At 37.6% G+C, this 25,116-nt stretch overlaps 1 protein-coding gene across 2 annotated transcripts in view; it reads left to right on the plus strand.

Annotated features, from left to right (window-relative positions):
* ZNF81 (zinc finger protein 81) overlaps window positions 1–18,224 on the plus strand; it is an 89,478-nt gene extending 71,254 nt beyond the window's left edge. For both annotated transcript variants that reach the window (XM_011938724.1, XM_011938723.1), the window contains 2 exons: window positions 2,041–2,136; window positions 16,516–18,224. In XM_011938724.1, coding sequence (XP_011794114.1) covers window positions 2,041–2,136; window positions 16,516–18,224 — 1,805 coding nt within the window. The remainder of the gene's footprint in view (window positions 1–2,040; window positions 2,137–16,515) is intronic.
* Window positions 18,225–25,116: the final 6,892 nt, after the last annotated feature.

Raw genomic sequence — 25,116 nt, forward strand, 5'->3', positions numbered from 1 at the left:
TATATATATATATATATATATCTGTCCTTACTGTGCTTCAGTGGACTGTCATCCAGAGGCTCAGGAGTCGGACTCATCAATGGGTCCCCAATTAGTCAGGAGTGAAGACAAAGGCTTTGAAGGTGCATACTTCAGATTCTGGGTGAGCAGCCTGGGTCCAGTGATCAATGATCTTATCCGAGTTGTGGCACCAAAACTGTCAAAGAAAACCAGAGCTGGACAATAGTTAAAGCGGTGAAAATAGATTTTATTCAGAATTATTACAATAGGGGAAAAGATACTTTGGTATAGAACTAGGCTCAATTCCAAATACAACATAGATGAGTGGGGATTTATAAATATAGCCCAGGAGCAGAGTGGGGCAAGTAGATGGAAAATGACTAAGAGGAAACATCAGGGGAAAAGGGGGATTGTTACTAAACTGACCTGACAAGATTCTTGGAGAAGGCAGGTGAGGGTGATCGAATATTATGTGGGGGATAGGTCAGGAATTTGATCAGATATCAAGTGTGATTGGATATTGAGGTTGGGGGATTCTAGCTAAACTGACTTAACAGGAATCTTGGCTAAAATTGGGCAATGTAAGGATTCCCCTTGGTAACCATGATCAAAGTTACCCCAGCCAAAACCATAGCTCCCTTGTTTGCCAGTTGATTCAAGAGCATGAGGGACCCGAAGTGGTCAGGTGGGAGTTTTAACTTTTAGTTTAGTGGAATCATTGTGTGTCTCCTGGTGGAAGTATTTCTCCCTTTGGAATTAAGACCTCTAGAACAGCAGAGCATAAGGTCACAGAGACAGGTAGCAAAAATTTTGCTAGTGGACCATTAGCGGTAATAGTGAAGGGCGTCATTCCTGGCTCAGGGCTGCCTGCCACCCAGTGGGCTCAGAGGACAGATCATGGAGCCAATGAGATTATTCACAAGCCTTAAAATCTAATCAGATTTTCCCTGCTAGGTTTCAGACTTGGGTCCCATGATCTCTTTTTTCATTCCAGTTTCTCCCTTTTGGAATGGGAATACCTATCCTATGCCTGTCCCACCATTGTATTTTGGAAGCAGATAACTTGTGGTCTGGTTTCATAGGTTCACAGATAGAGAACAGTTTTTCCCCAGGATGAATTATATCCTGTCTCATCCATAACTGATTTGGATGAATTAGATGATGAGATTTGAGACTTTTAGTTGACGATGTCGAGATGTGATTTTTGACTTACGAGTTGATGTTAGAATGACTAAGGCTTTGGAGGATGTTGGGATGGGGTGAATGTATTTTGCATGTGAGAAGGACATGAATTTTGGGGAACTAGAGGGAAGACTCTTGTGGGTAGAATTTTGTCTTCCCCAAAAACTATGTGTAAATCCTACCCCTCGGTACTTCAGAATGTGACCATATTTGGAAATAGAGTCTTTACAGAGGTAATCAAGTTAAAGCGAGGTCATTAGGGTGGGCCCTACTGTAATCTGACTGGTGTCCTTATAAAAAGGGGAAATTTGGACACAGGGAGAATGCCATATGAAGGTGAAGGCAGAAATTGGGGTATTGCTGCTACAAGCATGCGTAGAGGGAAGACAATGAGAAGATACGCAGGTAAAAGATAGCCATGTCACTGGGGTGATGTATTCACAAGCCAAGGAATGCCAAAGAGTGCTGACAAACACTAGAAGCTAGAAGATGCTAGAAAGGGTTCTCTCCTAGATCCATCAGAGAGAGCATGACCCTGCTGACACCTTGATTTTGGATTTCTAGCCTTTAGACATGAGAGACAATAAATTTCTATTGTAAGCCACCAGGTTTTGATACTGTGTCACAGCAGCCTTAGGACACCAATATAGAGCCTCGTTGTGTTTCCCTTCACCACCACTGAGCTATCTGGGACATCTGAACTGTATTATGGTGTCCTCCTTGATTTGTCTGAGATTCTTCAGTCTCTTTTCACCTCTATGATTATTACTCAGTTCCCAATGAAATGTGGTTACTTCTTCAAAGAACAAATGGAGAGCAATTTGCTGGACCCAATTCTCTATCATGTCCTGTTAACAGGGTTTGAAGTTCCCAAACCAGAGGTCATCTTCAAGTTGGAGCAAGGAGAGGGGCCATGGACATCGGAAGGGGAAGCCCCACATCAGAGCTGTTCAGGTGAGTGGGTGTGACCCAGGCAGATGGGGACACGAAGTAATTTTTTTTTTTTATCCTAAGGAAGACTGATGCCTTTAAAATGCTGTTATTGCTTAAAGGTTGGAAACTTTAGAAATTGCTTGAGGATAGGTAGCATTGGCCTCTTGGGTGCCAAATTGTTCTCCCCCTTTATTTCTCTTACTGTTATCACCTGTCTTCTTTGCTTGGCTTTCTTCCAGGAGAATTGCCCCATTTCCTGTACTCTGGATCATATGCCAGGCTTCTTCACTAGAGGTCTTGCTTTCTTGGATATTCTTTCCTTCCATCCCATTTTTATGTGTAATTCCTTAAACCACACCCCAGAGTCTTAGATTATTATCACATACATTTCGGTTTTACTGGATTTGACTTTTTGAAAATCTGTTGGTTGCCTGGCTTCTGTTCTTCCTAGTACTCTTGCACTTTATTCTTTCTTTTGTTCTCACCTTCTCACTCTAGGTACCAACAAACTCTCATCTACAACGAGCCTTACCTCCCTTTGCCTTTGTAAGTATCACCTTCAGATTCCTCACTCCTCTCTACCTTCCCATGGCCTAGTGCCTCTCTCCCATCTTCTGACTTTATGGTCACTATCACTTAGCATTTCTTCTTTTAAAATCCATTTTATTAAGGGAGAATTTACACAGAATGAAGTGTATCTATTTTAAGTGGACAGTTTGATGAGTTTTGATAAAGGTATACACCAGTGTAACCACCACCCCTATTGTGATATGTAACATTCCTTCACACAGAATGCTCCCTCATGCCCCTTGTAGTCAATACATACAGCCCCAGGCAACCACTGACATGCCTTTTATCACTCTACATTCGATTTGTCTTTATTAGGGCTTTATATAAATGGAATAATACCTTACATACTCTTTTGGGTCTGGCTTCATTTGTTCAGCATAATCATTTTGCAATTCATCCGTGTTATTAAGTATATCTCTGGTTTATTCCTTTCAAATGATGAATAGTATTTCACGGAATGAATATATTACTATTTGTTAATCTCTACACCTATAGGTGGTTAATATTTGGTTATTATGAATGAAGCTGCAGTGAACATTCTGGTCTGTCTTTGAGTGAACATACGTTTACATTTTTCTTGGGTAGATACCTAAGATTGGAACTGTTAGGTCATATAATATGTGTATACTTACCTTTGGAAGAAATTGTCAAACTGTATTCCAAATTGGCTGTACCATTTTACATTCCTAGCAGCAATACATAAAGATTCCTGTTGCTCCACATCCTCGTCAACACTTGTTATCATCAAACTCTTTTATTTTTGCTATTATAGTGGATGTTATCATTTAAAGTTGCATTTATCTTATGAGAATAATGATATTGAGCATCTTTTTATGTGCTTATTGACCATAAACATTTTTTGGTGTGAAATATCTACTCATATGTTTCTCATTTATTAATCAGGTTGTTTGTCTTCTTATTAGTGATTTTTAATATATTTACTGGATACAACTCCTTTGCCAGATATATGTATTGCTAATATTTTGTTCCAATATGTGGCTTGAAATTTCATTTTCTTTTTGGTGCCCATCAAAGAGCAAACATTTTAATTTTGATGAAGTCCAATTTATTATCTGTTTCATTGTTAGTACCTTTTGCGATCTGTTTAAGAAATCTGGCCGGGCGCTGTGGCTCAAGCCGGTAATCCCAGCACTTTGGGAGGCCGAGACGGGCAGATCACGAGGTCAGGAGATCGAGACCATCCTGGCTAACACGGTGAAACCCTGTCTCTACTAAAAATACAAAAACTAGCCGGGCGAGGTGGCGGGCGCCTGTAGTCCCAGCTACTCGGGAGGCTGAGGCAGGAGAATGGTGTAAACCGGTGAGGTGGAGCTTGCAGTGAGCCGAGATCCAGCCACTGCACTCCAGCCTGGGTGACAGAGTGAGACACCGTCTCAAAAAAAAAAAAAAAAAGAAAAGAAATCTTTGCCTACCACAAGGCACAAAGATTTTCTCATACATTCTTCTACAAGTTTTTATCATTGTAACTTTTTCAGTTAGGTCTGTGATTCATTTTTCAATACTGATATCTAATTGTTCCAGAAACATTTGTTGAAGAGGCTTTCTTTTTCCTATTGAATTTCCTTGGTATGTTTATCAAAATCAATTCACTTTATGTGTATGAGCCTGTATCTGGTCTCTCTTTTCTGTTCAATTTTAATCTATTTGTCTGTCTGCTTTAAAAGATAGGTTTTATTATTATTTAGGTTTCATGAAGCCAACGGATTAGGAGACAACTGCCACTGGAAAGATAGTTTGTTACAGTTCCCAAGAGGCGGAGGCATACCACACCATACAGGTCCACACATATCATACATGTGGAAGCACCAGGGTCAGTTGGGATCTAGAAGGAGTGAGGGGGAAAGCATGGGCCAGAGCCTTTATTTAGGTTTTGTGGGAAGGAATGTACTAGGCAGGGCCAGAAGGCTAGGCAGATTTAAGATTGGCTAGTTTGAATAATTCCACTGGGCTCTAGGGTATAGGGATTGTCCCCAGTTGCTTGGTACCTGGCCCTGGAGTGATTAGAGCAGGGGGATAGTGGCTCAACCTGTGAAAGCTCAGTAAAAGAGGTAGTTGTGGATATGGGCTGTGTATTGGCTGTTTTGCATATGAAAGGCATCCTCAAGTTCAAGTTATTTCCTAATCTCTAGAATTAGCTATCACTGGGAGGGGGCAGTCTCTCCAGGATCAGTTAAGCCCTAGATGCCAGAACATCAAGGGTACAGAAAATAAGAAAATATAGTTAATACATTGTCCTTTTAGCAAACCCATACTATCTTTATTACTGTAGTTTTTACAGTAAATCTTCAATCAGGTAGTATAAGTTCTTCAACTTTGCTTTTTAAAAATTACTTTGTTCTTCTAGGTCATTTGCATTTTCATATACATTTTATAATCAGTTTGTAATTTTTATAAAAAAGCCTACTGGGATTTTGTTTGGAGTTCAGTTGACTCTGTAGATCAATTTTAGGAGAACTGGCATCTTAACAATAGTGAGCCTTCTAACCTATGAACATGGCATATTTCTGCAGTTACTTAGATCTTTAATTTCATTTAGCAGAATTATATAGTTTTCAGCATAGAGGTCATAGGAATCCTTCATTAAGTTTATCCCTAAGTACTTGATGTTTTTTATTCTGTTTTACATGACATTGTTTTAGTTTTATTTTTTGATTTTCATTGCTAATATAAAGTTTTTTAAATTTTATTTTTAGATTGTTTATTGCTAGTATAAGTTGCTAGTGATTGACTTTCGTGCATTAACTTTGTATCCTGAGGCACTGCTAAATCTACCTATTAGTTTTCTTTTAAGTTCCTCAGGGTTTTTCATATAAGTAATGATTATCACCTAAAAATAGAGACACTTTTACATCTTCCTTTCCAAGCTCATGTTTTAATTTATTTTCCTTCTTTTACTGTCTAAGACTTTCAGTTCAATGTTGAATGGAAGGGGTGAGTGTGGGTATATTTGTCTTGGTTCTGATATTGTGGGTAAAAACTTCAGTGTTTCACCATTAATTATGATATTAGCTGTAGATTTTCTGTACCTGCCCTTTAGCAGGTTATGTAAGTTCCAGCTTGTTTCATAGTTTTTTTTTTTTATATCATGATTGAGTGTTGAATTTTGTCAAATGCTTTTTCTGCATCTATTGGAGTGATATTAAATACATGAGCATTTTTTGTTCTGTAATTGTGGTGAATTCATTGATTTTTAAATGTTGAATTAACCTTGCATTTCTGAGATAAATACTAGTTGATTATGATGTATTAGCTTTATTATATATTGTTGGACTCTACTTACTGATATTGGACTTAAAAGTTTGCCTTTTTCCTGAGTGATTTGGTTCATGGTTTTCTTTTTTTTCAATGTCTTTGTCATGTTTTGATATTATGGTTATACTGGCTACTAAAATGAGTTGTGAAGTGTTCCCTTCTCTATTTTCTGAAATACTTTGTGTGAGATTATTATTTCTTTTAATGTTTCATGGAATTAACCAAGAAAGCCATTTGGACCTAGAGTTTTCTTGACAGGAAGGATTTAATGACACACCCAATTTTTTAAATAGACATAGGGCTATTCAGATTTTTTGTTTCATCTTTTGCCAGACATAGTAAGTTGTACTTTTCAAGGAATTTTGTCTATTTCCTCTGTGTTGTCCAATTTAATCCTGTTGTGGTCTGAGAGCATACCCTTTATGATTTCAGCATATGGTCTACCTAGGGGAATGTTTTGTGTGTCCCTGCAAAGAATGTATGTTAAGCTGTTGATGGGTACGTTGTTCTATAATCTACAACTCAGGTTGGTTCCATGTTGTTGAAATCTTCTAATGCCTTACTAATTTGTCTTCTACTTGTTCATTCAATTATTGTAATTTGGGGGAGTTAAAACTGACAAAGAGATTTTAAAATTTATATGGATATGCAAAAGACCTAGAATGATCAACACAGTCTTGAGGAAGAAGAAAAAGTATGGAGGATTGATACTACCGAATGTTAAGATTTACTTTAAAGCTATAGCAATCTGGACAGTATGGTATTGGTGTAAAGACAGACTAATATATAAATGGAACAGAAGGGAGAGACTAAAAATAGACCCATTAATATACAGACAACTGATTTTTGACCAAGGTGCCAATGTAATTTGAAGGGAGAAATGAAAGTCTTTTCAAATTTTGCTGGAACAAATGGATGTCAGTATTAGGGAGAAAAATTCATACTTTGACCCATACTTCACATCCTATACAAAAATTAGCTCAAGTTCTACTATTATAGAATTGTTTATATTGAAGTAATCTGCCAGACAGACAAAAATTGTTAACGCTGGAAAGCATATTTTTAAAACTAACTACTAAAGATGCTGGAGAGTGATCAAAAGAACATTTTTCGGCTCCATCATATTTTGAGTAATTTTGGATTGTGTCCTGAACATTATCAATGTTATGGTAACATGGTATTCTGTTATATTGTTCTGAAGAATGCCAGTGTTCTTATCACAGCAGGCAATTAACTAGGTTAAATTGACACTGGAAATGCTGTCTCACGAAAGGCGAGTGGCAACTCAGGTCGCAGTTCAATCCTGCTTTCAGTTTGCTCTACCCATGCAAGGTTGAGGGGTCAGCCAGAGACTTAGGTAGATTTTATACACAGAATTAGGAATTTGCTTTTTTTGATTCTTTTTTTTTTTTTTTATACTTTAAGTTCTATGGTACATGTGCATAACGTGCAGGTTTGTTACATATGTATACTTGTGCCATGTTGGTATGCTGCACCCATCAACTCGTCAGCACCCATCAATTCATCATTTATATCAGGTATAACTCCCCAGTGCAATCCCTCCCCCCTCCCCCCTCCCCATGATAGGCCCCAGTGTGTGATGTTCCCCTTCCCGAGTCCAAGTGAACTCATTGTTCAGTTCCCACCTATGAGTGAGAACATGCGGTGTTTGGTTTTCTCTTCTTGTGATAGTTTGCTAAGAATGATGGTTTCCAACTGCATCCATGTCCCTACAAAGGACGCAAACTCATCCTTTTTTATGGCTGCATAGTATTCCATGGTGTATATGTGCCACATTTTCTTAATCCAGTCTGTCACTGATGGACATTTGGGTTGATTCCAAGTCTTTGCTATTGTGAATAGTGCCGCAATAAACATACGTGTGCATGTGTCTTTGTAGTAGAATAATTTATAATCCTTTGGGTATATACCCAGTAGTGGGATGGCTGGGTCATATGGTACATCTAGTTCTAGATCCTTGAGGAATCGCCATACTGTTTTCCATAATGGTTGAACTAGTTTACAATCCCACCAACAGTGTAAAAGTGTTCCTATTTCTCCACATCCTCTCCAACACCTGTTGTTTCCTGATTTTTTAATGATTGCCATTCTAACTGGTGTGAGATGGTATCTCATTGTGGTTTTGATTTGCATTTCTCTGATGGTAAGTGATGATGAGCATTTTTTCATGTGTCTGTTGGCTGTATGAATGTCTTCTTTTGAGAAATGTCTGTTCATATCCTTTGCCCACTTTTTGATGGGGTTGTTTGTTTTTTTCTTGTATATTTGTTTGAGTTCTTTGTAGATTCTGGGTATTAGCCCTTTGTCAGATGAGTAGATTGCAAAAATTTTCTCCCATTCTGTAGGTTGCCTGTTCACTCTGATGGTAGTTTCTTTTGCTGTGCAGAAGCTCTTTAGTTTAATGAGATCCCATTTGTCAATTTTGGCTTTTGTTGCCGTTGCTTTTGGTGTTTTAGACATGAAGTCCTTGCCCATGCCTATGTCCTGAATGGTACTACCTAGATTTTCTTCTAGGGTTTTTATGGTATTAGGTCTAACATTTAAGTCTCTAATCCATCTTGAATTAATCTGCGTATAAGGAGTAAGGAAAGGATCCAGTTTTAGCTTTCTACTTATGGCTAGCCAATTTTCCCAGCACCATTTATTAAATAGGGAATCCTTTCCCCATTTCTTGTTTCTCTCAGGTTTGTCAAAGATCAGATGGCTGTAGATGTGTGGTATTATTTCTGAGGATTCTGTTCTGTTCCATTGGTCTATATCTCTGTTTTGGTACCAGTACCATGCTGTTTTGGTTACTGTAGCCTTGTAGTATAGTTTGAAGTCAGGTAGCGTGATGCCTCCAGCTTTGTCCTTTTGACTTTCTTTTGGAGTTGCCCCCTTAATCTCTAGTGGCCCTGGGTACCCAGACCACCTTTTCCTGATTCCTCTTACAAAAGGATGACAAGCTTTCATGAGAATTTTAGCTGCTCCGCATTGCTGCTAGGAGTGCAGCTACTCTCAACAGAAACCTGAGAAAGGGGGAACTCACTACATGCTAGTCACTTTCTCTAACTTTTGACTCCCCTCCAAAATCTGCCTGCTTTTGTTTGGTTTTTTATTTTTGTTTATTTTTCAAGAGGTTACATTTACTATCTGTAGAAGGGTCTTTTTCAGAAGCCTACTTCTCCATACTGGAAGTAGAACTCTTACCATCGATTCTTGTACATTGACCTTGTATTCCGAGACTTTGCTAAATTTTGCTTATTAATTCTAGTGGGTCTTTTTGTGAATAAATACCATAAAACTTTCTGCAAACATTATCATGCCTGTCATTCATTTTCTTTTTGGTCTATATGCTCTTTATTTTTATTTTATCTTGTTCCCAATCTGAAGGCAAAAACTTTCAGTCTTTCACCATTAGGTGTATTAGCTGTGATTTTTCTTAGATGCCCTTTATTAATTTATGACAATTTCTTTCTATTCCTAGTTTGATGAGAGTCTTAAACATGAATTGATGTTGAATTTTCTAAATGCCAAATGCTTTTTATGTATTTTTTGAAAAGTGCATTTTGTTCTACTAATATGGTGAATTTTATTGATTTTTAGATGTCAAATTAAACTTACATTCCTGAGATAGGCCTTACTTCATCATGGTGTATTATCTTTTTATGTATTTCTCGATTTGATTTGCTAATATTTGGTAAGGATCTTAATCTCCATGTCTTTGAGAAATATTGGTCTTTAGTTTTGTGTGTGTGTGTGTGGGGGTTCCCTTATAATATTATATCTTTGATTTCGGTATCATGTTAATTCTAGCTTCATAAAATGAGTTTGGAAAATTCATACCTGTTCTGTTTTCTGAAAGAGTTTACTATATATTTGCTAGAATTTTTCAGTGTTCACACCTCTTGTGATTTTGTGTAAGATTACTTTAAATTTCTTTTTCTTAAATATGTGATAAAATTCACCAGTGAACTCATCTGGGTCATCTGAAGTTTTCTTTGTGGGACTGTCTTTAATTTCAAATTCAGTTTCTTTAATATAGGAATATTCCGATTTTTTATTTCTTCTTGTTTTAATAATTTGTTCTTTCAAGGAGTTTGTGTATTCCATCTAAGATGTCAATTTTTTGGCATAAGTTTTTTTTATTGTATTATCACTTTAATGTCTTGTATCTTCGCCAGTGTGCCCTCTCTCTCTGAAGTTGATAAAAGTTCGATTCAACAGGAATATATATATATATAAACCTAATTTTGTATGTACTTAATATCATAGCCTCAAAATATATAGTAAACATTGACAGTATTAAAAGGAGAAGTAGACAAAATGCACAATCATAGTTGGAGATTTTAACATACCTATTTTTCTAACTGTTGAAACAAGCACACAAAATCTCTACAGAGGTAGAAGACTAGAACATGATAAACCAATATGATGTAATCGATGTACATAGATTACTACATCCAACAACTACAGAATACACATTCTTTTCAAGTATACATGGATTCAAGTATACATGGATTCAAGTATACATCACATTCACCAGAATAGACTATTTTGGGATATAAAGCTGTTTGCATCAAATTTCAAAGGATTGAAGTCATAGACTGTATGTTCTCTAACCACTGTTAAATTAAAACTCTAAACAGCAAACCAACTAAAAAATATCTAAATGTTTGAAAAGTAAGCAACACACATCCAAATATCTCATAAGTCAAAAAAGATATCACAATGAAAATATATTGAGTGAAATGATAGTGAAAATATAACACATCCGAATTTGTGGGGCTGGGCGCAGTGGCTCACACCTGTAATCAGCACTTTGGGAGGCCGAGGCAGGTGGATCACCTAAGGTCAGGAGTTTGAGACCAGCCTGGCCAACATGGCAAACCCCATCTCTACTAAAAATACAAAAATTAGCTGGGCGTGGTGGCAGGTGCCTGTAATCCCAACCACTCGGGAGGCTGAGGCAGGAGAATCACTTGAACCCAGGAGGCAGAGGATGCAGATGCAGTGAGCCAAGATGGCACCACTGCACTCCAGGCTGGGCAACAGAGTGAGACTCTATCTAAAAAAAAAAAAAAAAAGAACTTGTGAGATGAAACTGAAGCACTATGATGAAAGTTTATTTTATATATATCTACCAGAAAATTTAAAAGATTAAAAATTTTGGCCATCTAAGTTTGCACCTCAGGACATGGAAAAGTGAAAACTACCAAAGCCAAAATTTGCTTCTTTGAAAGATTAATACAATCGATAAATTTAGCAAGATCAATCAAGGAGGAGAAAGAGAAAACACAGATTGTCAATGCCATGAATGAGAAAAGAAACATCATTACAAATCTTACAGGCCTTAAAAGGATACTAAGAAGATATTATGACCAACTTTATCCCCCAAAATTTGATAACCAAAATGAAATGAACAGTCTTAGAAAAACAGAAATTACAAGAAATGTCACAAGAAAAAAGGTCAAAATCATAGTAGTATTTTTATGTATTAAAGAAATTGAACTTATAATTAAAAACCTATCCACAAACAAAGCTCTCAACCCACATGGCTTCATTGGTGAACTCTGGTCATTTAGAGAAGAAATAACACCAATATTATTCATGTTCTTTTGAAGGAAAAAAAGAGAGAACACTTCATATCTTATTTGATAGTAAATTGAACTATATTAGAATAAAGAATTACTCTTTGAAAGATATCATTAAGAAAGTTAATAGGGAAGCCACAAGCTGGGAGAAGATATTTGCAATACATATATTTGACAAATGACTTTGTATTCAGAATATATAAAGAACTCTCACAAATCAACAGAGAAAAAAATTGGTAAAAGGCATTTGGAAAAAGAGGTATTCAAATTGGCATTATATATATGAAAAGGTACTAAAGATCATTACTCATCAGAGAAATGTAAATTAAAACTACAATGTGGCAGCCCTACACACATACATACATACAAAAAAGGGCTAAAATTTAAGACTGACAATTATCAAATGTTGATGAGTATTTAGAGCAACTGGAATTCACATTCATCGATGGTAGGAGTGTAAATTATTTCAACCACTTTGGAAGATAGGCATTACCTACTAACACTAAATGTATAACAATTCTGTGGCCCAGTAGTGCTGCTCCTAGTCATATATTTAAGAGAAACGAGCACATATATTCACTAAAAGAAATGTACAAGAATGCTTATACCAGCTTTAGCATAATTGCTGAAAATTTGAAACCACTCAAGTGTCCATCAGTAGGAGAATAGATGAGCATTATGCTACATTATTACAATGTGATACTACACAACAATGAAAAAGAATGAACTACTGTTACCAGAACTTGGGCGAACTTCAAAAAATTTGTTGAACAAAAGAAGCCAGACATGAAAATGAGTATATGCTTCAAGCAAGGCCAAGCAAAACTAATCTGTGATTGTGATAATATTGATGATAAGTGATTGGCAATCTATGGTCAAAATGGTGGTTACCTCAGAGAGTCAATTATTGATGGGAAAGGGCCACCAGGGAATTTTCTGGGATAATTAAAATGTTTTCTACTTTCATCTGAGTTTTGGTTACATGGATGTATACATATGAATACTGGAGTTCAGCTTTACAGCTAAGATCTATACTATATAGCTTTGCGTACATTCATTGAGCTTTACAGTTAATATCTATACTTTACTATGTATAAATTATAACTCAATAAAAAATAATTAGCCTATGAGATTATTCCTCAGGAATGTTTATATAGAATTGATATTGCTTGATCATTGGAGTATATGTGCAATCCACAAGTGTGCCTATTTTGCCACATTTATGCCAACACTCAGCATCGTTCAGATTTCTTATCTTGTGGCCAATATAATGGATGTAAAGTGGTATTGTGTTATTTTCCCCCCTTTTATTATCTGCTATCCATTTAGGTTTCCCCTCTGTTAATTGCTTGATCCTATTTTATCTTTTCTAACCATACAGTTTTTTCTCTTCCTTCTTTATTTGTACCTAATTGTCTCATTTACTTTTCATAGAGGTTTTTTTTCTCCACTAAGATGCACTACCTAGGAGTACCATTTACTGTCTTCAGGATATCTGTTCCAATAGTAATTAACTCAAAGGGGTCTTCCATTTGGAACACTTAAGGATTTTATTTGTATTCTGATGACTTCCATGTTGACACCACTAGGTGCTGTATTATAATTGTGCTCTAGTACTTACTTACCTGCATACCACACAATTCCCATTGAATAGTCTACTTTATTCATCCTCAATATGGGAGGAATTGGCGTCATCATTACCCAAATCAGGAATCCTCACATTCCAAATTTTGTCAGATTCTGCTGTTTCTTGTTTCTTCCATCTTAGCTGTCTTCTCTTACTAATTACTATGCAATTCCTATTTTTTCTTTTTTAAAGAATACTAATTAGCCTCTCATCTTAGTTCCAGTAACATCACTCCAAAACAGGTCTGTATTTTCTTATGCTTGGATTATTCTGTTCCTAATGGAAGCTGCAGATTCCATTCTTGTTTCCAGTTTATCTTTGAAATGCTACTGATAGATTTCATTACCTAAGACATTGCATTTATCTTTGTCATTACCTTTATGAAGTAATCTTACAGTTATTCCATATTATATTACACATGACCAATAACTTTTCTCTCAGTGCCATCTATAAGATTACCATTATTCCCAATTTAAAATTTTATCTGTACAGTTTCCTTAATTTATGCTTACTTCAAATTGTTCGCCTTGTTTTTAATGCCTGGCATATATGAAGTGTATCTGTGTATCTGGGCTTTTTATTATTTTGTGCTCTGCCTGTCCAGGTAATAGACATTTTTCTTTTGTGTTCAGGCTTTCATCTATTCCATGAAATGGCCCTTACCTATTCCAGATTTATTACTCCATTATTTATTATTATTCCCCATTTCTGTTTCCCCATGTCCCAGATGCTTTTGCCCCCAGTAATTTTTGAAAGTCTCTGAAAATAAGAGCTCGTATCTTATTTTCATTATTCAAATGCTAAGCATGAAGAAAATACTTACCAATATAAACTAATTGAATTTGTGGGTGATAAGAATAGAATTTTGCTGTGTTTTAGAGGGATTTTTAAAAAAAATTCTACAGAGAGGAATTCAACAAAGATTGTTATTGGGAAGTAAACACAATGGCACTAAATATTTAAAAGTTTACCCTCTTACACATTGTGTTTCTGTTATAATTAGGAGTCTATTACAAGGATTAGCAAAATGAGTAGCATAGAGAGTGCCTGCTTTTGATATTCAGAAGAAAAAAATTTACTAGCAATATGATTAGATTAATTTTCCAAGTAAAAAATTCTTAAACTGCTTTATGAAGCACACATACCTTTTTTAATGGCACAAAAGAAAATGCTAAGCAGGCTTAATGGGGAAAGAGGACAATATGTCCTTTGATTTGAAAATAAACTACACTCTTTTTTGAGGCATCTTTGTGTGTGACAAGTAGAATGTAAGCTCGCATGAGCAGCTCTTTTTTCTAGACTGATGACTCTTCATTTATGTACTGTTCATAGAATCGGGGGCTCAGGAGAAGTATAGAGAAGCTATTTATTGCAGGAACAAATTTTTTACGATGAACATTGGTACTAGTGATATAATAAATAATTGTCTGGTACAGCAAGGGATTTATAATTTAAATAAAGTAAAAAGTAGAACTGCTTCTAAAACCATGCCTAGGAATCCAATGCTTAGTATTTCCAGAATAAATTAAATCCAGATGTGTGAGAATACAAATGCAACCTAAGAATAGGTGGATGAGATTTTGGATGGGACATGTGTCTGAAGTACAGTATCAAACCGACTAAAAGGGGACAAGTGGGTTTGATGACTCAGAGCATTCTCAGTATCTAAAAGTCTCTTATTGAAAAAGCCAGTGGTATAATTTATTCATGTTAAAATTATTTATCAATAATCTAATATGTCTCATGTACTGTACTAGGAATGGAAACATCTGTAATTCCTACCCTGGGCAAGAATAATGTCTGAATTATGCTAACGCTAATTTGTAGCAGTCGATTGTCAAATATAGTGACTAAAATAGTAAAGAATTGCATTTCTCTCTTATAGGAAACCTCATTGCTCATGATTGTTCAGGAATCCAACCTCCTTCCAACACACATTACTCCACCATCTCTTAGGGTTTTTGTGGGATCTGCGTGCTTGACTCTGTGTTTCTGCCAAGTCCAGGTTTTAGTAAGCAAGAAGGTAGAAGTGGATGTGGAAAAAACATGCCTGTGGTCTCAATGCTCCCATCTGAAAGTGGCACCGTCATTTTCTCTCACATTCTCTTGATGAGAACGTTGTCACATGGCCACACTAATTTCAAAGGAGACTGAGAAATGCTCTATGACTGGGCATCCGTATGCCTGGATGCTACTCTGTTAAATGCAAAAGAATGGGGAAACAGATTCTAGTGGATAGCTTTCAGTCTCTACCACAGATGACTTGTCTTCTCTGCTATTTTTTGTTATATATATATAATGTAGATCCAAGAAAACAATTATACCTGGATGGAGAGTTGGAGTATAGACATCTATTTATTGTTTGTATAGGTTAGGATGGCTATGACTACAATATTTTTATAGACATGAATAAATTATTTTTATCACATGAATTTTGTATTTTTGCTGATAAGCAAAATTAGTGAGGATTTAGAATTGAAAGCTAATGAGTACTTAAACTCCAAGCGTAGGCCCTCCTAGATCTTTCCCCTGAAAACTCTTGTATTATCAATCTTCTGTCCACCCTACCTAATAGCTAAGCTTCCTACCAAAATAGAACTAGACTGCTTATGTTGAATGCCAGCCTTCAACACTTAATAACCATGTTTTATGGCAAATTATGTAACTGTCATGAGCTTCACTTTTCTTATCTACAGAAGGTGGATAGTGGTAGTAGATACCTCATAGGACCTCTGAAAGGATTAAATGAGTTCATATGTACAGTCATGGACCACATAATGATATTGAGTGCCTTAAGATTGTAATGAAATTGAAAAACGCCTATCACCTAGTTACATCACGGCCATTGCTGCATTGTAGTGCAATGCATTACCTTTTCTATGTTTAGATATGTTTAAACATACAAATACTATTGTATTATAGTTGCCTACAGTAGTCAGTACAGTCACATGCTATATGGGTTTGTAGCCTAGGAGCAATATTCTACACTATATAGCTTAGATGTGTAGTAGGTTATACCATCTGGGTTTTTATAAGTACTATATACTCTATGATGTTTGCACAACAACGAAATCGCCTAATGACAGCTTTCTCAGACAGTATCCCTGTTGTCACACAATGCGTGACTGCATATATTTCTTAGAACAGTGCCTGGAATATTGTAAGTGTCATGTAAGAGTTTGGCACATAAAAGTGCTATATATGTATTTCCTGTCATCATTGTCATCATGAGATTTACTGATTTCCATGTGTTCGGCTTGTATTAGCTTATGTGTACCTTTTAATCTCTTGCGGTCTATTGTTTGTGTCAATTTTACTTTTTCTTTCTCTTTTTAGATGGGAAATTTGGAATTAAGCCTTCCCAGAAGAGAATTTCTGGAAAATCTACACTTCATAGTGAAATGGAGGGTGAAGATACAAGAGATGATTCATTATACTCTATTTTAGAAGAATTGTGGCAAGATGCTGAACAGATAAAGAGATGTCAGGAAAAACAAAACAAACTTCTGAGTTGCACCTCTTTCCTCAATAAGAAAATATTGAATACAGAGTGGGATTATGAATATAAAGACATTGGAAAATTTGTTCATCCAAGCCCAAACCTCATTCTTTCACAGAAAAGACCCCATAAACGTGATTCATTTGGGAAGAGTTTTAAGCATAATTTAGACTTACATATTCATAATAAAAGCAATGCAGCAAAGAACCTGGATAAAACTATCGGGCATGGTCAGGTTTTCACCCAGAGCTCTTCTTATAATCACCACGAAAATACACATACAGGAGTGAAGTTCTGTGAACGTAATCAATGTGGAAAAGTCCTCAGCCTCAAACGCTCACTCAGCCAAAATGTGAAATTTCCCATTGGAGAGAAAGCGAACACATGTACTGAATTTGGGAAGATCTTCACCCAGAGGTCACACTTCTTTGCTCCTCAGAAAATTCATACTGTGGAAAAACCTCATGAGCTTAGCAAATGTGTAAATGTTTTTACACAGAAGCCACTACTCAGTATATATCTGAGAGTTCATAGAGATGAAAAACTCTACATATGTACTAAATGTGGGAAGGCCTTCATCCAGAATTCAGAATTAATTATGCATGAGAAAACTCATACTAGAGAGAAACCCTATAAATGCAATGAATGTGGGAAATCATTTTTCCAGGTGTCATCTCTACTCAGGCATCAGACAACTCATACTGGAGAAAAACTCTTTGAATGCAGTGAATGTGGTAAAGGCTTCTCCCTGAACTCAGCCCTCAATATACATCAGAAAATTCACACTGGAGAGAGACATCACAAATGCAGTGAGTGTGGGAAAGCCTTTACCCAAAAATCAACACTCAGGATGCATCAGAGAATTCATACAGGAGAGAGGTCCTATATCTGTACTCAATGTGGGCAGGCCTTCATCCAGAAGGCACACTTGATTGCACATCAAAGAATTCATACTGGAGAGAAGCCTTATGAATGCAGTGACTGTGGGAAATCTTTCCCTTCTAAGTCACAACTCCAGATGCATAAGCGAATTCACACAGGAGAGAAACCCTATATATGCACTGAATGTGGGAAGGCTTTCACCAACAGGTCAAATCTCAATACTCACCAGAAGTCTCATACTGGAGAAAAGTCTTATATATGTGCTGAATGTGGGAAGGCCTTCACCGACAGGTCAAATTTCAATAAACACCAGACCATTCACACTGGAGAGAAACCCTACGTTTGTGCTGATTGTGGGAGGGCCTTCATCCAGAAGTCAGAGCTGATTACACATCAGAGAGTTCATACTACAGAGAAGCCTTATAAATGTCCTGACTGTGAGAAATCCTTCTCCAAGAAACCACATCTCAAAGTACATCAACGAATTCACACAGGGGAGAAACCATATATATGTGCAGAATGTGGGAAAGCCTTCACTGATAGGTCAAATTTCAATAAACATCAGACAATTCATACTGGAGATAAACCGTATAAATGCAGTGACTGTGGAAAGGGCTTCACTCAGAAATCAGTTCTCAGTATGCATCGCAATATTCATACATGAAAGTAATCCTGTTTCTTGAAAATGAGAGCCTTATAAGGCTGACAAAGGTCAGGTCTAACTATATATTACAAAATTCATCCAAGACAGATCCTATATGAATATGTTGTATAAGGAAAAGTATCAGGCTATCTAACTTGAGATGGAAAAAATTATTCAGAAGAAACTCTCTTAAAAATGCATTGATGGAGAGAGAATTTGCACAGCCTCATGAAATATAGTAGAAGTCATACTGAGAAAAACATTGTCAGTTCGGTGTGTTAGGAAAAGCCTTCCTATAGAAACTGTTATAAGTCAAATTGTTACCAAATTATTTATAGGAAGGATAATGCAAAATTATGTAAATGATGGTCATATTTACTGTGTTATATTAAGCAATTTAAAGTGATAACAAAATGAAAGGTAGTGCAGCAAATAATATAACTGATTAGACCTACTGTCAGTTCTATAGGGTGTTTGTGGCAGAACACAGTGCATAACAGGAGGAATATTAAATTTTTTTTCAAATTTATGTCCATCAAAAATTATGATGGACATATTTATGTCCATCAAATGTTTCTTATTGAATATGTCTATCAAATATGTTTCTTAAAATAATATTATCAAGTGAATCCACAATTTAAAAGTCACTTTGGTTTTATATATATACACATCTGCAGATATCATTTTATAGGAACACACAAATATAATCCTATCATTTGTACTGGTTTCCATGACATAGTATTCTTGTTTGTTTTCATTGTGGTACAATGCAAAGTAGCCACAGATTCCTCCCATCCCAAGTAGCGTCTCTTTGTCTACTACTTGACTTTGAACTTAGCCATGTGACTTTCTTTGGCCAATGGAAATTAGCAAAGAGAATCAATAAGAAGGTTGAGAAGTGTGCAAAGCCTGCCTTGAAGCTTACCCTCTCTTGCTGCTCTTTCCAAACCTGAAAAATCTCAAATTGCCCTACTGGGGGGTGAGGAACCACCACATGGAGCAGTGGTGAGCCAGCCTTGCTGAGGCCCCTTAGACCAAGTAGCCTACCAATTGTCAGAATTGGGAGTGAGGTTTTCCGAGACCTCTAGCCCCAGCTGAGCCAGCCTAGCCCAGAAGAGCCATACCAGTTATTCCAGCCAATTTACAGAATTGTGAGATAAATAAAATGAGTATAGTTTTAAGCAACATAAGTTTTGGGAGTAGTTTGTTGTACAGAAAATGCTAAGTAATACTTGAAAGTATATGTTTGGGGGAGGGGGCATAGTGGACCAAAACGTGACATGTGGCATTGACTTTGGGTCTGAGTTGCAGGTAGAAACTGGAAAAACAGTGAGGAAAACTGTTTTTCCTCAAATAACAAAGTTGGATAGGTGACAACCCATGTTATTTAGTAGGGAAAAATATAGAAAAACAGTTATCACCATACCCTGTGGGAAGATAGAGAATGGACCAAACGAACTTATGGATCTGGCTAAGGAGATTTGCAGCAGAATATGGGAAGTATCAGCTTGCTTCTTTTAGCTGCATATGATAAGATACAGAAAGAGAGAAATGAACTAAAGAAATAACTGTTTCTTTGGCAAGCAGAATTCAGAAGAAATACGGAAAAGCCAAGGATTGCAGGGTTGAAAAATAATGGTTTCACATCGCTAGTTTCTCCAGCTATCTAAATATTCTCAAGGTAGATAATGGCCTCAGGGTAAAGATCAAATCATGGTTGTATCTGTAAGACTCTTTATTACAATGTGTGAAATAGTTCAGTTGGTGCTTAGGAGACCATCTCAGCTAAATTTAAGGGCTTCTAAAAATCATGACATTGTCCCATAGAAGCCTGACATACTGCTCAAAGTGGAGAGAGACCTATCTTAAAAAGAATTGCTGATGTGGCATGTGGGGAAAGGAGTAGATCCAAACCAGATTCATAGGAAACTCACAAAGTTTTTAATAGAGTTTTACTAGTAAAACCACCTCCAGGTTGGACTTCCAGGGACTGCAACAGTTCAAAATGAAAAGTGGCCTCTGGATTCGCCTGCCTAACTTCTATGAATAGGATACAAGCTGAGAAAGTTACTCAGATGCAAACATGGTCCATTTCTTATGGAAAATGAAGGACATCTCAGAGGGAACACCCAAGAACAATATATTAAAATGGACTGGAGAGCCATTCCCAGGGAGAACTGTGTCCTAATCAAGAAACATTATCTGCCCCTGGAGCCAAGGGAACTGACAACATTTGTTCTGTGAGATTTCAGAATTGTTATGGAACAGTGACTGATATGTGCCTCTTGGTCCTCCTCTTTTTGAATGGGACTGTCTATTATAGTTATCCTGTACCTATCCCACCATTGTATATATTGGGTGTGTGTTGGGGGACATGTAACTTGTCATTTAGCTCACAGGTATCTGGATCAAAAAACTGAAAAACTGTACCCAAGGAACCTCAGCCACAACTGAACCTGATACAGAAGACTTGAGATCCTGGATTGGAACTTGATGCCACAATTCTGAATGAGAAATTTGGAGGTCCTGGAATAGGGGTGAACATTTTTGCATGGGGTGGTAATGTGAATAATTTGTGACCAGAAGACACACTGTGTTAGGTAGAAAAATGCTACAGATATCTTCATCCCTATATATGTGTCCTTCTTCAGTCTTTATTTCTCTTTGTGTTTCAGTTAGGATAATTTCTGTTGATCCATCTTCAAATCCACTGATGTTTTTTCCCTTACCCTGGCTCTGTCAAGTCTACTGATGAGCCCATTGAAGGCATTCTTCAACTCAGTTATGTTTTATTTTTATTTCTAATATTTCCATTTGATTCTTACAGTTTTCATATATCTGCCAAAATTCCCCATCTTTTCATGCATGTTCATGTTTTCCCCTATATCCTTTGTCTTAGTCAGTTTGAGCTGCTATAATAAAGCACCATAGACTTGGTGGCTTATAAACAACAGAAATTTATTCCTCACAGTTCTGGAGCCTGGAAGTCTGAGATCAGAATCTAGCATGGTTAGGTCTTGGTGACGGCCCTCTTCAAGGTTGCAAACAGCTGACTTCTCCTTGTATTTTCCCATGTCTACAGCTAGAGAACTCTTTGGGATCCCTTTTATAAGGGCACCAATCCCATTTATGAGGTCTCCACCCACATTACCTAACTACCTCCCAAAGGCTTCACCTCCTAATACCATCACATTGAGGATTAGGATTTTAACATATGAATTTTGGGGAGGATGCAAACACTCAGCCCATAATATCCTCTAACATATTAATCATAGTTATTTTAAACTCCCTGTCTGATAGTTCCAACTACTAGGTCAACTGAGTCTAGGTCTATTGATTGCTTTGTCTCTTGATGGTGAGTTGTCTTCTCTTGCTCTTTTGCATCTAATAATTTTTGGCTGAATGTCAGATGTTGTATGTAGGATAGTAGAAACTGAGGTAAACAGTAGTTATTCCTGGAAATAGCCATGGTTGCCCTTTTGATAGGCCATTAGCATGGGGAGATTGAATCCATCTAATCAGGAGTTGGGCTGAATTTGTGTTTCTTTGTTGCCAGTGTTACCTTTGCTGTACCATAGACTTAAAATTCCTCTAATGTTATCTTACGCTTGAGGTAGGCACTGGTTTGCCCAGAGAGTTTTTATTTTTCCCAGACCACACTTGCCTTTAGGCCTGTAGGCCTTTCCTGTGTGCCTGCATCTCAGGGAGGGTCTCGCTCCATGTTATTGCCTCTACGTTAGTAGTAGACAACTGTTATTACTTGGTTCTTGCTGACCTGGTGAGTTGGGGGCAGGGGTTTTCCTGGGCCAGCCTTGGTTTTTGTCAGGCCCTGAATCCCTGGGTCTTGAGGGTGGGATTTTTTAGTGATCCTGCCCTCTTCCACTGGTAGAAGGCCTTTAATGATCTGGGCCCAGGATGATTTCCTGCCTTTTTATCATGGGTGGAATTTTTTTTTCCATTTCCCTCACTCTAGTCACAGTGAATCTTCACCTGTGTCCTGAGGGCAACAGGGTTTGCTGCACTTCTTTTTTTTTTTTTTTTTTGAGACGGAGTCTCGCTCTGTCGCCCAGGCTGGAGTGCAGTGGCCAGATCTCAGCTCACTGCAAGTTCCGCCTCCCAGGTTCACGCCATTCTCCTGCCTCAGCCTCCCGAGTGGCTGGGACTACAGGCGCCCGCCACCTCACCCGGCTAGTTTTTTGTATTTTTTAGTAGAGACGGGGTTTCACCGTATTCGCCAGGATGATCTCGATCTCCTGACCTCGTGATCTGCCCGTCTCGGCCTCCCAAAGTGCTGGGATTACAGGCTTGAGCCACCACGCCCGGCCTGCTGCACTTCTTTTAGTGGCTTAAGGATTTTGTTCTGTAGGGGAGTAGGGTTCCATTGGAGCTTTGTGCCATTTCTATATTAGCAGCAGCCCCCTTGCAGGCCTACCCCACGGAGGTAGACTTTCTTCAGTCTTCTTCCTTGCCCCCGTGTTTCTTGAGGGCACTCGGTGGATGTCTATGGAGAAGTGCCTGCAAGTAGAGACCAACTACCCTTAGGTCTACAGCTCTCATGAGTCTCCTGCACTCAGCCTTTAGCAATTCATTAAAAATTCTTGTTGAATTCTTACTGCTTATATAGTGGCCTCATCTTCCTTCCTGCTGTACCACAGATGGCCCAGGAGAGGCGCTTGTCTTTTATTATATTTCAAGCTAGTTGGTTGCTCTGTAATCTTAGCTCTCTGATGGGTTCAAGAAAACTTATGTTTTTGCAGATTACCCAGCTTTATTCTTGTTATAAAGATGGGAGCAGTGTTCTTTCCAGATGTCTACATGCTAGGCAGAAACTGTAAGTCTGGACAGTCTCCATTGTCTCCTACTATCTGAATATATGCCCCTTTTCAGTGTGACTTTGCCACTTCGCCCATCAAGAGGTAGAATCTATTTCTTCAACCCCTGCAACTGGGCTTGGCTATTTTGTTGGCCAATAGGACATTAACAAATATGATACAAGCAGAGACTTGAGAAGTGCCTGCACAATGAGGCTTGCCCTCTTTTGCAGCTCTTTGGAATCCTGAAGCCATGTGTGGAAAAGCCTGAACTGTGCTGTTGGAAAATGAGAGAGATCACATGGAGCAGTAATGGAGCAAAGACCAGCCATCCCAGTTGAGATACCCTACACCAACCAGATTTTCAACTGCCAGACATGTGAATGAAGCTACCCTAGGCATCCAGTCTTGGTCAAGGCAACTTTGGCTGGCAGTCTCTGAGATGACCCTGAATGATCCCCACCTCCTGGTATTCACACTCTTATATAATCCCCTCCTCTTGAGTTTGGACTGGAATTAGTGTCTTGGTTCTAGTGGATAGAATGAGGCAGAGGTAATGGGATGTCATACCCAAGATTAGTTGCAAAAAGACTGTGGCTTCCATTTTGGGTGCTTGGTTACTCTCTCAGATGGCTCATCATAGGGGAAACCTGCTGCTACATCATGAGATAGCCCTGTGGAAAGGCCTACATGTGTGAACTTTGAAGCATATCCTCCCCTAGTTGAGCCTTTAGATGAGGACCACAGCCAGATAGCTTGACTGTAAGCCAGATAGCTTGATTCATGAGAGACCTTCAGTCAGAGACATCTTTTGAGCCACACGTGAATTCCTGACCCACAGAAACTGCAAGATAATAAATGTTTTAAGCTGCTAAATTTTAAGTAATTTGTTACACAGTAATAGGTTAATAATACACTGGTCCAGATTAGGAAGGTTCTGCCATCCGTCCCAGCCGTCCCAAACAACTACCAGAATAATGGATTAAAACGTTAATTGTTTTAAGTCACTAAGTTTTGGGTGGCATGATAACAACCCAGCAAAAAGCTAACTGATACATTCATTGTTTATTGCATTCCTTCCTCCACTATTCTTCCCTAACAGATAACCAATACTAATAAACTACTGTGAACACTTCACTTTCATGTTTTAATCTCTGCTCTGTGCTCATAATCATATATAGACATACATATGTTCCCATGCCTGTAAGCAGAAGTTACATAAGGATTGTTTCCTTCTTTGATTTTCAAAAATGGGATCATAACATACAACCATCTCTGCAGCTTGCTTTATTATTATTCAACAATACTTCTTTTGAACGGTTGCATGATAGTTTATGGGGTGGATATACAATAATGTATTAAACTATTTGCATTGTTAAAATTTATTCACTCCCATTTGCAACCCTTTTTAGTCACTGGGAACAATGCTGTTAAAAATATTAAAAGATAGTTTGCATAGTGGTTAGGTAGATAGGCTCAGGAAGCCATCTGCCAGGGTTTCAATCCTCACTCTACCAATTTACTAGCTTATGTGACCTTGGGAAGGTTAGTTAACTTCTCTGTCCTGATGATTTTCATCTATAAAAGATGTACACACTAGCACCTACCATAGATTTGACTAAGAAGCATATTTCTTTCCTAGGGCTACTATAACAAAGTACCACATTTGGGCAGCCTAAAACAGCAGAAATTGTCTCATAGTTCTTGAGACTGGAGATCTGAATCACAGTGTTAGCAGGGCCATGCTCCCTCTGAAGGTGCTAGGGAAGGAACTGTTCCATGCCTCTCTCCTAGCTTTTGAGAGCCTCAGGTGTTATTTGGCTTATAGATGCATTATTCCTATCAGATGGCTGTTTTCTCCCTGTGTTTCTTCACATCATGTTCCCTCTGCGTGTCTGGCTCTGTTTCCAAATTTCCCCTTTTATAAGGACACTAGTTATATTGGATTGGAGTTCACTTTAATGGCCCCATTTTAACTTAATTACCTCTATACTCTATTTCCAAATAAAGTTACATTCTGATGTTCTGGGGATTAGGATTTCCACTTATCTTTTTTTGCAGGTACACAGTTCATTAACAAGAAGTTAATGCATATTGTGTAG

Source organism: Colobus angolensis, unplaced genomic scaffold (assembly GCF_000951035.1).
Source record: "Colobus angolensis palliatus isolate OR3802 unplaced genomic scaffold, Cang.pa_1.0 Scaffold176, whole genome shotgun sequence".
In the NCBI taxonomy this organism is placed as follows: Eukaryota; Metazoa; Chordata; class Mammalia; order Primates; family Cercopithecidae; genus Colobus; species Colobus angolensis.